The following is a 15,442-nucleotide window of genomic DNA, read 5'->3' as shown; positions in this document are numbered from 1 at the left end:
CAAAATTAATTCCTTTTTAAAGGCATTGTTCAAGGACTACGACAACTAAGTGAGCAAGAACAAGATCTGAGTTTGAATTTAAAAACAAAAACAGAAAACAAAACAAAACAAAAAACTGGCTATAACTGTGCAAGCTGTAACCCCAACTTGAGTAGAAACAGGTGAATCCAAGGAACCTGCCTCTTCCCTAATCATCCTAATCAAGGTTAGGGTTAGGGCCTAAATGGTGAGCTGCTGGTTCAGCAAGAGAGGCTGACTCAAGAGTTTGGCTCCTTCCTTTGTTTTCCTCATGTGTTTACATAGATATATACAACTATAACTTATGTGCATTCATTCAGCCTACACACAGACACACATCTGCACGTAGTAGAGAGAATATATACTTCTTAGCCCCATATGTAGGAATTGGTAATGGTTTATAAGGGCTTGTATCACTCTATTCTGATTCTGTGCATGCAAAGCTTAGGAATGAGCCAGCATTTCTTTTGTGCTATGCAAAGAATTAGTAATCACCTTTTATCTTTGTTTCAGTGTTTCCTTTATGTTTTCTAATCCACAAGTGTATCTTTTTTATTTCATCAACCAGAAAGCCTTTTTGGTGTCTATGTTGCCACTACTGGAGTGAGATGCTGGTGGGGACCACTGTCCCCTTTCTGACTTTTCTGGTACATACATAGAGTTTCCATTATTGTTTGTTGCCTGCACCTGCTAAGCATTACACATAGGGTCAATCCCCAGGACACATAGCAAGGAGAACAATGTGAGACTTACCTGCATTGTATACTTACTTAAGTTTGAGCTCATTCTTCAATTGTCTGCTACTGTTCTTCTCATCGTTTAGATAAGAAAACAAGCACACTACCCAGCTCTGAATGTAACCCCTAGTATCAAGAGGCTGAAGAGTCACTGATTCATTCGGAAAATAGCTTTGGCCATTTTATAAACTGAAGCAGCTGTATAATAATTCTGAGGGGAAATTTAATGTAACTATAGTTTCTCATCTATTTGGCCAATCAGTATTTTTTCTTTTGTACATGAAAACCACTGGCATTTTCATTATCAAGTTTCATTTCCACTTAAGCTTATAATTGCATAGCTTTATATAAAATTGTGTCTAGGATAAAAGACTAAGTCGTATGCGTTGTGAAACTCTAAGTCTACTGTAAAGAACATTTTAGGAGCATCTTTAGGTTTTTCTTAACTGGTAAAAAATAATAGATGTGGATGAAGATGAAACCTCCCTATAATATTACTTACCAGCAATCATCCCTGGATTGACTATTCCTTGGCATGATGCCACAGTTCAATGAAATATTCTTATAAATGAGTACCACGTCCACAGTAAAATAGTCATAGAAGTGAGCTATACTATCACATGAATGTATGATATATGTATGTCTATATCCTTATTAGGTGCAATAAGCATTTGGTTCTATTCCTGCAATATATTTTAATTAGTAGGAAAGGTAAATGTCTTTCCTTGTTGTTTAAGATGGCAGCAGGATCATACCTGACTGTCCTCTCCTGAGACAACTACTAGATTATAGTGATGGAGGAAAGGAGAAATGGCTTAAACCTAAAGCATCAAAAAGAACAGAGGACAGAATCATTGACAAAATAATGACTGCATTGCCTCAAAAAACTAGAATACAGAGATTATCAATAAGGGGATGTGTCTAAAGGAGAGTCATTTTGCGCAGAATTAAGGTCTATTCAAAAAGTTTTTATTCGTTTCTCTTTTGATGTAGGGTCTCACTCTGTGTGCCTGGTTGGTCTGGAACTTGCTAGTAAACAGTATAGTTTAACTCACAGAGATCTATTTGCCCTGCCACATGAATACTGATGGTAAAAGAGTGAGCCACCAGGCCAGGAAATATTCATGAAGTTAAGTCGACTGTCATATCCTCTGGCAAAATATTTCAGGATGAATACTTATAGAGATGTTACCTACAGCGTCTGTGGCAGTCTTCAGAGGAAAAAAAAGTAAAACATAGCCCAGGGACTTTATCCTGAGACCAGAGGAGTTGGTGAGGAGAGAACTTTCTTCACAAACCTTGTGTAGTATTTAAGTTTTATATACTCTGTGCATGGATCATTGCAAGCTTTACATTTTTCTTTTCTCTCTCTTTCTCTCTCTCTCTCTCTCTCTCTCTCTCTCTCTCTCTCTCTCTCTCTCTCTCTCTCTCTCTTTAGCAAAGGAAACTAATGTTTACTACTTTCGAAAGGGATTAACAATAACTCACTTACATACTCACAGTCCATCCATGTGTTTCTATTGAGAGTGGTGGTGAAATAGTGAACTGAAAGATTCTTGCCATAAATGGTCAAGGCTTCTAATGGAAACATGTCCAACTTTTAAATCAATACTAATTTCAAAAGGTATTTTTGTTTGATACTGTTTTCAATAAATTTAACAAGCACTGGCATGACTATCTGCAACTCTTTAAAAGCCCAGTTTGTAAGCACACCAAAACTGAGCTTAGAATTTTTAGTGCCAAAGAGGTTTTTCCTTCTTTTGATGCAGTGCTGGGATTAATGCCTCTTACTTGCTATGCAACATTCTACCACCAAACCATAGTCGCAGTCCCTACTTGGTTTTATTTATTTTAAAAATATTTCCCATTATTTTAAAAAATATTTTTCAAAAATTATGTAATTGTGTATGTGAAGGCATATGTGCACATGAGTGCCAATACCTGAGGAGGCCAGATGGTGAAGTTGGATCCCCTGAAGCTGGAGATAAAGACGGTTGTAAACTAGCCTGTACTGATGCTGGGAACCAAACTAGGGTCCTCTGCAAGAGTAGCACAAGCTCTTAATGATGAGAAGTCTCCCGGCCCCTTTAGTATGTATTAATTAAAAAATTTTGTGTGGGATAATATATATTCAAAACATTTGTACCAATAAGCATGAAATAAATCTGATTCTTAATTAGGAAGATAGCAGATGATTATGATTTAGATCATATTAAAAGGAGAAAGAGAGTAAGAAGAGGAGGAGGAGGAGGAAGAGGATGAAGAGGGAAGAGAGAAGCTAGGAATGTAGCTTATATGGTAGAGTGCTCAGTGAGCACAAGCCCCGGGGTTCACACCAAGCATGGCATAACCAGGGCATGATGGTGCACTGCTGTAATCCACACCCTAAAAAGGTACAGGCAGGTGCATTATGAGGATCGGAAGTTCAAGTCACCCTAGCTACATACAGAGTTTGATACCAGCCTGAGCTACACAAGACCATGTCTCAAAAAGGATGTGAGGGGAGAGGGAGAGGAAAAATGCCATATATTATGAATTTGAGTCTGAAACATTTATCTTTGAATAAATACATTTTGTGTATCCTGTATGAGTATGGATATGTAAACTAGAGACTTTAAAACCTATCTTTTTTTTTTTTCAAACAAAGCAATCCAATCACAATGCCAAGTTTGAAATCAAATAAATGGCAATTTTCCTTGCCCTTTTTAACCTTTCCCCCTGAAAATCCAGGGAACAGATACTCTCTTCTCATATAAAATTTAAAAAATTTAAACTCTCTCAAAACCCCAAACTCATAGCTGTTATATAAAGCTAACTTCCTGGACAGAGTAACATGCTAATACTCAATTGGGTTGCCAAAGCAGGTCATTCTGTGTCTGTAACTCGTTTAACAACTGTGGTGCTGCAGATGAAGCACAGGGCCCCTGTCACTGACCATCATCCCCAGCCACCTGAGACAATTTTCTAATCTGCAGTATGGGCCTTGTTTCTATCTCATGGTGCTGCTTTAGCACCAAAGGAAGAAACACATTCAAATACCCAACAAACACCAGCTCATAAGAAAGGCCAACTCTAGGACTCCTGTGTCTTCAACATATACCACAGCTTATGTAAGTTAACTAATAACTCAAAATTGACTCGGTAAGAACCAGGCACACTCTAAGCAGGAGATGAGTGCTTGACTGTGCTTTCACCAGTGGCTGAGATTTGATAGTTTATAGTAACTAAAACTGGATGGCACTGGTGTATGAATTGTCAAATGGAATAGCGCTTCATAACAGGGGACCCAGAAATTAAGGTACAATTATAGACAATTTGAGAGAAATGTTACTATAGTCAGAAGAATAAACTAATCAAAAACTGGCTTTTCATATGAAATATTTTGTAGCCTCAATTCATTATTCAAGACAAGAAAAAAGAAGTGGAAGAGGAAGAGGAAGAGGAAGAAGAAGGAGGAGGAGGAAGAACAAGATCACCCTTTTGCATAATCTGAAGAATTTTGTATAATCTAAAGGACCAAACTTGAGGCAAAAAATTCAAAGCTGTTAAAAAAAAGTTTCAAATAACTTCATTGTATATGATATCATACAATATTTTATGGCCTGTACAAAAACTACTTCCTATGTATATCCACAGATAATACACACAGGTTTAGAAATATACAAGAAGCCAAATCATAGACTGATGGTGGCTGATGACTTTGGTACTGACTTCCTTAGTGAGTTGATTTACTAAAAGTAACAAAAAATATTATTTGCGTATTAAGTCGGTATTTGTTATATTATTCTTCACACTTTCTGGGTTTGAAAAGGGAAAATGGAGTCACTAATATCATTGTGGGGATCAGGGCTAGGGTAATACTCCCTGCCCTGACTTGACATGGAGCATGGAGCTCCTGAGGCTTGAAAATCTCTGCTTGTGACTTGGTGATATAGCCCAAAAAATAAAAACAAAAAACAAAAAACAAAAACAACAACAAAAAAACAAACAAAAACAAAACAAAAAAAATCAACAGCCATGCTGTACTTTTCCACCAGCCCATTGCACATGCTCCTATTAAAAACCTCTCCTCTTCACCCAACCCAGCTGCCATTCTCTTCTTCCCAGTAAATCTCGTGTGATATTTGTTATGTGGTATGACTTTGTGGTATTCCTTGACTCCCAACTGCTAAGATGCCCTTGCACTGGAAAAACCCTTACAACCACAATTTAATACTCTTCTTATATATATATAATATACATAATAAATATATCCACTTTATATATATATACACACACACATATATATATATATATATATATACATAATACATAAACAGATATACACATACATACATACATATACATACATACACTTTGGAAAATCATGGTATAGATTTAACATCCTAAAAAGCAAAAGGAAATAATTCCAAGTTATATAAAAATGGTGATAAAATGTAAGAAGTAAAATAAATGTATATCAGAAAGAAGGCGAGACGTTTTGACCTTCAACAGTGCAACTTTCACTAAGCACTCGAAAACTAAGTAGTATCTCTCTCCCCCAAGATAAACCAACTAACCTGTGTGGGTCCTTCTGTGTCTCTGAAGCTCATCACTCCTTGTGAATCTTTTGCCACAAAACATCCAGTTGCATATGAAAGGCCTTTCTCCCGTATGCCATCGGAGATGTGCTCGGAGGTGAGAGGTCTTGCCGTATACTTTCCCACACCCTTCAATGTGGCAAACATGCTGCTTCTTCTTTCCTGGTTCACTGCTGCCCCTGACAGAACAAAACCAACATCATTATACTCCAAACTCAGCTTCTATCTGTGCCAAAAACAAAGGCAGGCCATCTACATGATTAGAAAGTGCTTTTCTGAGTATGTCTGAACACAAAGAAAACCATGAAAATTTTTTCATTCATTGAGGAAAAAATCAAATATGGTCATGTATTAAAACTTATATGAAAATGTGGTAAGCTTCAGAATTTATGTCTATTACATAGCTCATACTGCCTGAACCAGCTATAATTTTGAGGTTATCCTCAAATTCATAATCTCCCTGCCCCAGCCTCCCTATTGTTGGAATTGGAAGCATGCTACCTACACCTGGGAAAGAAAACAAACCTCTTGAGAATTCTCCTCTAAATATCAAAAAGATAGTTACCTCAGTTAAAAATATAGGGTGCCAAGATTCACTTCTAGCAGGTCAGTGTGACAAGGAATTCCATGAACCCCTTCCAGCAAAACTAATAAATTATAAATCTACTTCCCAATACACTATTCAAGAATCTCTGGTCTCAGTCTTAAAAACCACTAACAGCAAAAACTAATATTCACTCTGAAATCTAAAGTATGTAACAATGGAGTCTATAGATCTAAGACTAACTCCTTTTCTTCCTTTCCACCTGCATGACAAAGGAGAGTTACAGAACAGTACAGCCATGAACAGGGAGGGCTCCCTCCCCTCCAGTCTCCCAGCTCTCCATCTTCCAGGGAGAGCCAGGGCACAGAGCTTCTCATTCTACTGCCTGTTGCTGAGGCTGAGCTCCAGTTGAGTGTGGCTAACAGGCATCCAGTGGCCAACTCATCGAACTCTGTAGTAATTGTGACATGATGAAAATGATATGGCCCAGGTGTTTCCTGACTTTCATGCACAGTTCATAAATTAGAGCTACCCAGCTGGAAGAGCCCAGGTTAAGAAAATGTGAGCCTATTGTCCCTGCCTCCAAGCACTGAGCTGTTATATCAGGGCATCACGCTACCCCACTTCCTACTTACAAGCCAAAATCTAGCTAGAATGAACTCAAATCTCAAAGAAATCTCAAAGACAATCTGCAAGAAAGCTGAAGTTTCATTGCTGGGCTTGTTTTCAAAAGGAAACAACTGTTGCAAAGGCACCTGAGAGAAAGATACAGTGTTACTCGAGATAAGGCAAAAACCACAGGTATGATGAATCTTTGGAAAGAAGCAAGAGTAGAAAGGAAGAGTGAGCTTTGAGATCCGAATATGCTCCCAGAAATGAACAAAATAAAAAAGCTTCAGCTAAACTAAGCAAGACGCAAAGACTCAATTACCTCCCTTGCAAATAAAAATCAATATCAATCTCATGAAAATAAAGAGGATCTTAGAGGAGCATTATGTGTCACCAGCCACTTAGGCAGTCACTTTCTCAAACAGAAAATGTGAAAAACTGATAAACAAACAAACAAACAAAGACAAATGGTCAAAGTAAATCTGTAACAAAAAAGAATTAGAAAACATTACAAAGCCTAGAGTCAAATAGCTTTACTGGCGAAATCCCTTTCCCCTATATATAATTTTTTACTTGTTTTGGGACAAGGTCTTAGTATACAGCCCTGCCTGTCCTGGAACTCACTAAATAGACCAGGTTGGGCTAAAAGAAAAACAACTGCCTCTGCTACGGAGTGTTTGGTATAAAGGTTTGTACTATTATAACCACCCTTCTCTCTCCTTCCTCGGTCCCTCCCTCCCTTCCCTCCCCCCTCTCAAGACTTGTTCAAAAAAGAAAACTGCAGGGAACACTTCCCAATTCACTGTAAGGCCAATATACAAGAAAAGCAGAGACTAGCATCTCATGAACACAGATGAAAAGAACAGCAAATTAAGCAGTGTGTGGCACATACTTAGGATGCCAGCATTCCCCAGAGGCAGAGACATATAAGATAAGAGAGGCTGGCAAAGAGAGGAGGGGAAAAGAGGGGAGAAAGGTGGCAGCAGACAAAATCCTGGTCACCTAGAAAGAGAATTATTCACCATAACCAGGAGGATTTTTAACATATATATGCAAAAATCCTTTGACTTGTAACAGCTATATGGATTTTTTAAAAACTCACAATTATTATAATAAATGCAATAAAGTGTCAGGCATAAAAACCCTTTATGATTAAAATGAGATTAAAAAAAGGAGATGATGGAAGGGAGCTTCCTTGACTTGATCCAGGGTTCTAGAGCTGAAGTTAGATTTAAACAGTGAGAAATTGGATGATCTGTTCCCCTACCCTGAAAAAAAAAAAAACCACCAGAAATTCTCCAGAGTAGAATAAGTAAAACCAAAATATTGGATCCTATAAATGTATCTCTAGAATAACAGATATTATAACTGTATCTCTATAATATTATAATACTATAATACAGAATTCTTTTTTATCAATTTTTTCATGCAGTATATTTTGACCACGCTTTCCACTCCTTTGACGCCCCCCAGAAATTCTCCATCTCCTTATCCAAGCAACTTTGTTGTTTATTTTTCAAAAGGAAATTAAACCACAAAATCTAATGTCAGAACAACCAGGCAAAAGACCAACATGGCAAAAATTGTCACAACAAGGCAAAATGAAAGGAAAATATCCCCTCCCACATGACATAGAGGGTTTGTTTGTCCAACTACTCTTGGGGATGGTGACTGTCCTGGAGTATGGTTGATAAATCCAGTGACACTTTATTAGACGCAACTTGAGTTTTTCATTGCTAGTGGGTATCAATTGCAAATAGCTTCTTGGTTAGGGATTGGATCTCATGCCCACTTCCTCTTCTCAGTGCTGGGACCCCATATAACTTGAACCTGGGCAAGCCTTGAAGTTTGATGAAGACATCCCATTTAGGACCAAGTGTTCTCAGTCTGTACAATGCCCATTTATGTGTTCATTCCATCTACTGTAAGATGCTTCTCTGATGAGGACTGAGTGAGGCACTGGTATATGGGTATAGCAGTGTGTCATTAGGAGTCATTTCATTCCTATGTTCCTTTAGCAGAGGAAGTAGGTTTTCCTCTAGGTCCAAGACCTAGCTCGTCTCAGGTTCTTGGCCACTTTATCAGCTTCAGGTACAGGTTTCATCTCATGAAGAAGTTCTTGAATCCAGATTTTAAAAGTGGTTAATGTTCCCATAACATTTGTGCCACTATTGTATCAGAATGTCTTGTAAGCAGGTTGCAGGGTTTGTAGCTGGGTTACTTTTTCTTGCATCATGCAGAATATCTTCCAGAACCATGGATGCTAATTAGTAGGAGTGAAGCTTCTAATTAGGTACCAGTTTGACTTTTAAGTACTTTATGACATATTCTCTTCAGAAACAGCGCCTTAGAATTAAGATATGGAGAGCCTTGGCAATAGTTTGTAATGTTTGGCAGGTTTGATGGGACAAGATGTGAGTGTGAATGCTACTATGTACCTATTCTGGAACTGAAGGTTTACTTAGTGGTTTAAGATGACTGCTTGGGGCACTGTCTTCTCAATTATTTAGTGACTCCATGTAAGTTCCTTTCATACATGTATATATTTAGGAAGCTTCTACTGTAGCAGGTTTTCTTGATTTTTTTCAAATGGCTTTATTATTAGTTCTAGCTCTCCATTTTTCCTCCTTCACTCTTCTCTCCTATCTTTTCCCTATTTAATCCTATGTTAGTTGCCCCTTTAACTCTCATAGCTTTATTTTTTAACTCCTCTTCCTTCAAATATCTTCCCTGTACCAATCCTAGTCTCTTACTAGGTACTTAACTTCCCTGGTTACTGAGATGGTAGCATATATTTTGAAAGCTTAAAAGCTAACATCCACATATAAGAACATATGATATGTCTTTGAGATCTGGGTTACCTTACTCAATATAGTTTTATTGTTATTTTGTTTTCATTCATATATGTACAAAATTTGTTTTTTTAACAGCTCAATAATATTCCACTATGTAAATGAAGCATGTTTTCACCATTGATATGAATTGTTTCCAACTTTTGGTGATTACAAATCAAGCAGCAATGAACATGGATGATCAAGTGTCTCTGTAGTATGGTGTAGAGTCTTTTGGGTATATGCTCAAAAGTGGTACAGCTAGATCTTGAAGTGGATCAATTCACAGCTTCCTGAAGAATCTCCACATTGTTTTCCATAATGGCTGTATAGATTTTCACTTCCACCAGCAACAAACAGATGTTCCACTTTCCTTGTATCCTCACTAGTGTGAACTGTGACATTTGTTTTATTTATCGTGGCCATTCTAAGATGAAATCTTAAGGTGGTTTTAATTTTCTTGATAGCCAAAGTATTTTGAAAAGTGCTTCTTAGCTATTTGAGCTTCATTTTGTAATAATTCCCTATATAGTTCAGTACCTCTTAATTGGGTCGTGTTCTTGATGTTCTAGTTTTCTTTGTTTTTTTTTTTTTTTACTTCTTTATATGTTCTAGATATTAAACTTTTATTGGATGTGTAGTTGGTAAACTGTCCAAATGATGGGTGTCTTTTGCAACATGGGTTTGCAGTTTCATGAGGCCCTATTTATTTAGTTATTTTATTTGTGTGTTTCATCTATATACCTCCTACAAGATGGCTGCCAGAAGAAGGACGTCCAGAAGAGGGTACTGGCTCCCTTGGAACTAGAATTATAAACAGCTGTAAGCTGTCATGTGGGTGCTGAGAATTAAGCCCAACTCCTCTGGAAATATACCATCTCTCCAACCTAGAGGTCCCACTTATTAATTGTTGGTCTTAGTGCCTGTGCTATCTGTGTTCTGTTCAGAAAGTTTTTTCCAGTGCCACTGAGCTGAAGACTCTTCTTTCTCTTCTGTCAGATTCAGTATATAAGGTCTTATGTTGAGGTTCTTGATCCATTTGGAGTTGAATTTTGTGTAGCACGAAGAACCTATTTTCATTCTTTTATATACAGCATCCAGTTTGACCAGCACCACTTGTTGAAGATACGGTCTTTTTTCACAATGTATATTTTTGGTTTATAGAAATCTTATTTTTATGGGTGAGTGCTTTGCCTGCACATATGTCTGTGGCTAGAAGGCGGCATTTGATCCCTGGGAATGGTGTTACAGACAAGTGTAAACCACCATGTGAGTACTGGGACTTGAACCAGGATCCTCTGGCAACCATGCTCAAAATTGCCGAGGCATCTCTCCAGCCCAGTAGATGTAAAAATCTTAAGTAGTCATTATGAAAACCACAAGAAAGAATAATTCAGCAATAGTCTAAAATGTAAGATCAATACCCAAAAGCCAACGTAATTCTGTATACCTGAAATTAGGGGAGGGGAGGCTTCATTTATAATAACATCAAGAAGATTTAACAGGAATACATTTAACAAATACTAAACTTACACTCTTTAAAAAAAACACAAAATACTAATGAAACAAAACACCAGAAATCTAAACAGAAATATGTTACTTTTGTATGGATCTGAAGACTCCATATTATTAAATTGTCACTCTCCCCCAAACTGACCTGCAGTTTCACCTTAATTCCCATCAGGATACAATCTTGCTTCTCTGTAGAAACTGACAAGGTGATGATAAAACTTATCAAGAATCCCCAGTGTTGCTAAACGCTTAAAGCAATTTTGAGAAATGGGAGCCAAAAGCATTCAACAGAAAAAGAAAGCTTCAGTAAATGATGCTGGGTCCCTGCTTCCTTTATATCACATTTTAAAAAGAAACCTTGTACTATCCTATCTAAATTTCAGAATAAAATCCATAAAACTGAAAACAAAACAACTATGAACATTCATTAGATTTGGTATTCATTGAAGACGGAGTCTTCAATATAACATCAAAAGCAAAAGCAACCAAGAAGAAACAAACAAAAAATTATATTTCAAAAGATTTTGTGCTTTGAAAGACACAATCACAATCTTGACAGTATATGACCATTCTAAACCCGAGGAAACAGGATCTCCAAATCATATACTGGTGAGATCTTATACCCCGAATATATGAAGAACTATTCAATGATGCGATTAAACATGGAAAAACTATCTAAATACACAATTCTCCAAAGATACACAATCAAAACCACACAAAAATATGATTAACATCACTAATCACCAGGAAAATTTCAATCAAAACCACACTGTGACAGCACTTTCAGACTTATTATTATCTGACTTAAAAAAAACATAAGCAATCAGGTAATGACATGGACTAGCAATCTATGGAGAAACTGGAACCTTCTTTATACAGTGCTGATGGGAACACAGAATAGTGCAACCACAGTGTAGCAGTTTCTTAAATGGTTAAATAGGTACCAGACAACCTTGCAACTTTGTATCTGCAGGCATGCAGGCACACACATAGGTCTGCATAAACATTGCATAAATACATGCAAACAGTGGCACTACTCATAATGGTCAATAAAGAAAGAGTTTAACTATGTAGACAATGATGGGATAAACAAGTACACTCTGTCTGTCTGTCTGTCTTTCTGTCTATCTGTCTCTCCACCCCCCCCCCCCGGCTACTAAATATTCCATATAATGGAGTATTATTTGTCCACAGACGAAATGAAGTATTGATTAGGGGCCATCACAAAAATTCAAATATTGTATGATTCCATTTGTATGAAATGTCCAGTACAGGAAAACCTATAAATACAGACATCAATCAGTTCAATAGAGCTGAGGAGTTCAGGGGCTAGGCCTTTTTGAAGATGACAAAGTAGCTTAAAACAGACTGCAGTGACATCTGTGTGACTGTATTCTAAACTACTGCACTATATATGACAAACAAGTAAACAGCATGGCACAGGAATCAGTCTGAAATCAAGAGGTGTTCAAAGCTTTTACCTAGAAAGTGAAAGGAGAAATTCATTTATTAAAAAATTATACAACACATAAACTGTGCCTCAAACTTAATCTCCTGTGTAACACTGCATTCCAGCTTCTGAGAGAGAAAGCTCGGGAGGCTCCAGTGCTTAGAGGAAGTAGCCAGGACTGCTTTAATTCCAGAGAGCCAGGGTGAAAACAGCAGTTACCTTCCTTCTCCTTCCCTACAGTTAGGACACGAGCAGGCAACTCTTCGGAGCCTCTTGCCAGGTTGCACCTCTGCATCAGAGGTCTGCTGGCCTTGCTGCAAATGCACTTGTGTGAGTTGGTCAGGACTAACAGCACCTATTGTCGCATTAGCAATCCCTCCAACTGCCACCGTTACAGGAGCTATAGTAGCTTGTTGGACTTTCACTCCATCCTGTCCTTGCTGCTGACCTAAAAAAAAAAAAAAAAAAAAAAAGACAGAAAAACAAAGCATTGTAATATTGTCTGTTTCTAAAATAATGGTGAAAAAAATCCATGTGAACATTTTAAAGCTTTAAATGTTATTTTTTTTAACAATACACAAAAAAGCAAAGGGCTTAATGATACGATATTTACCCAGCTGCTGGGATTCTATGTAAGAATAACCACCTGACTGAAATCCTGTGAGAACTCTTGAGATTTCTGAAATATTAATGCCTGGGTAGGTGGATATATATACATACATATACACATATATATGTGTGTGTATATGTCTGTCTGTCTGTCTGTCTGTCTGTGTGTGTGTGTGTCTGTATGTATGCAAGCATATAAACATAAACCATCATTACTCTTTATTACAATTTCCAATCAACAACGTAGTTCATATGGCAAGAAAATACAGGAATAAAAGTAGTGATGGTACACATCTTTAAGCTCAGTGCTAGTAAGCAGAGGCAGGCAGATCGCTGAGTTCAAGGCCAGCCTAGTCTACAGATCAAGTTCCAGGATAGTCAGGGCTACACAGAGAAACTCTGTCTCAAACTACCAAACTGAAGAAGAAAATACAGGAATGAAAAATAACTAGCAGAAGGATTAAATATAGATATTTATCAGTTAGAAACAATTAAGCAAACATGTCCTTAATAATGACAAATTTTGTTTTATTTTTAGAATGCAAACAGAATTGAATGTTTCCTCACTTTATATTTTTGAAACAGAGCCTTGCTATGTAGCAAAGGCTAGTCTATAGTTTACTATATAACTCAGTTTGCCTCAAACTCCTGCCTTAGCATCCTATGTATATGGGTTACTGGTAGATACCCCCATCACTCCATCCTAAGTGGGTTTAAATGCAAAATCAACCGTGTGTGTGTGTGTGTGTGTGTGTGTGTGTGTGTGTATGTATGTATATATAAAATGTATGTGTACATATAAAATGTATGTGCATATATATATATATGTATGATAATGTATGTATACACAGTCACTACTGCAAACAGAATTTTTTCGTATGCTTCTGCTGTTTTATTCCTTAGACTATGTCTCGGGTATAAACTAGCTTAGCTTCTGTTCATTACTAGGGAAACTATAGGAAACTAGGAAGAAATGTGACAAAACTATTTATATGAGCTTACTTTATCCTGAAGTACCTGTCTCTAGGTCTGATTCATCATGTGCATAGGCTGGAAAGAAAACATCAATTTATAAGAGCACTCTACCTCAGAGATCTGACATAAGGATAAGTTAATTAATACTTACAACCCCTTATTACAGTTCATGCCACAGAACTGTTCACCACGTTAGCCAATGCCCCATTTTGGTCAATGATAGTTCTACTGCCTTATATTCACATTCATAAGTACAATTTATCATTTTTGGCTGCTCCCACTTCTTGATTTCTTGAACTAATCTCACAAGATATATCACAAGAATACAGGTGCAAGTCAGCAAGCTCAAATCAGGCTACTTTCCCCCCAAAACCTATGGCATTCAATAACCATGGAGTTAAAAGGTACTACTGTAAGCCAAAGAGATGGCTAAGTGGTGAAGTGTGTGCTGTTTCTGTAACTAGAGTTCAGTTCTAATCATCTATGTCAGTACTCCAGTTCCGTAGGATCCAAATGCTCTGTTCTTGCCTCTGAAGGCACTGCACTCAGGGTCCAACCCCTGGCCCTCAAGATAATTAAAAATAAAAACTTTACAAATGAGAAGGTGCTGCTGCATAATAACCATTGCATATATCTTTTCTATTATCGGGATCATTATTATGATCTTGCTAATTTGTGTCTGCCAGTCTGTACAGAACCTTCCAGGAGGCAGTGGTGGGGGATGGGGGAGTAGTAGAACACAACCAAAAGTGTTCAAAGGGTGCCATTCTGAATACAGAACTTCCATGCTTACTGTCAATACCTGGTTGCAGTCATGTACATGTAAAGTATTGCACCACGTAGGCTTCATTTCTGGTCAGCAGACCTTCTTCCAAGTCAACACATTACAAGGATGCTCTGCTGCCTGTGCAGCTACTCATCATCCCCGCCCCTGATGCTGTACTTTCTGGGCTTCCATTTCTGTCAGAAATGTCTCCCTCATCCCTCATTTTTAGCCATCATGTACACTCACATTCTTACAGATTTATCTGTTTTCTTTATTCTTCATCAATCATTTGCTTTTTAAACTATTAGAGTTAGGCATGTCCCCCATCACTGCTAAATATCATGACTGAAGTAACTGACAACTCATTTGTTAGTAAACCTAAAGACAGTCTTCAACTTAATCTTACCCTAACCCCTGGTCACATCTCCCAAGTGTTCCTGTGCTTTACTGATCTCACTGCATTCTCACTACCTCACCTCACTGTCCTTTCTAGACTGCTTCTCCTCCCTTCCACAATACAATGCTGCTCTCTAGGATGCTGGCTTCTCAACTTGACTACTTGTGAGGGTGATCTCATCTGCTCTCATACAGTCATGTGTAAGTGAGTGCTTCCCAATTCTATCTCTCCCACTCAGACATCTCCTAGGAGTGTCACTTTGTCAGTGTCTTATGCCAGGAAGCATTCCCAAATAGATTCCTCAAGGGCAATCTATCTAAAACCCAAACAAATTAATCTAGCTCTTTTAACTGTCCAAATAAGAAATGTAGAAGTCTTTCCTGACTCCCCTTCATCTTTTCCATCCCCTTCAAC

General features: G+C 37.7%; 1 protein-coding gene across 2 annotated transcripts in view; it reads right to left on the bottom strand.

Annotated features, from left to right (window-relative positions):
* Sp4 (Sp4 transcription factor) overlaps nucleotides 1-15,442 on the bottom strand; it is a 63,333-nt gene that overhangs the window by 8,393 nt on the left and 39,498 nt on the right. For both annotated transcript variants that reach the window (XM_052184824.1, XM_052184823.1), the window contains exons 4-5: nucleotides 12,501-12,729; nucleotides 5,315-5,514 (exon numbers count right to left, since the gene is read on the bottom strand). In XM_052184824.1, coding sequence (XP_052040784.1) covers nucleotides 5,315-5,514; nucleotides 12,501-12,729 — 429 coding nt within the window. The remainder of the gene's footprint in view (nucleotides 1-5,314; nucleotides 5,515-12,500; nucleotides 12,730-15,442) is intronic.

Source organism: Apodemus sylvaticus, chromosome 6 (assembly GCF_947179515.1).
Source record: "Apodemus sylvaticus chromosome 6, mApoSyl1.1, whole genome shotgun sequence".
NCBI lineage: Eukaryota > Metazoa > Chordata > Mammalia > Rodentia > Muridae > Apodemus > Apodemus sylvaticus.
The sequence above is the reverse complement of the archived record's forward strand: the minus strand, read 5'-3'. Positions and strand labels throughout refer to the sequence as shown.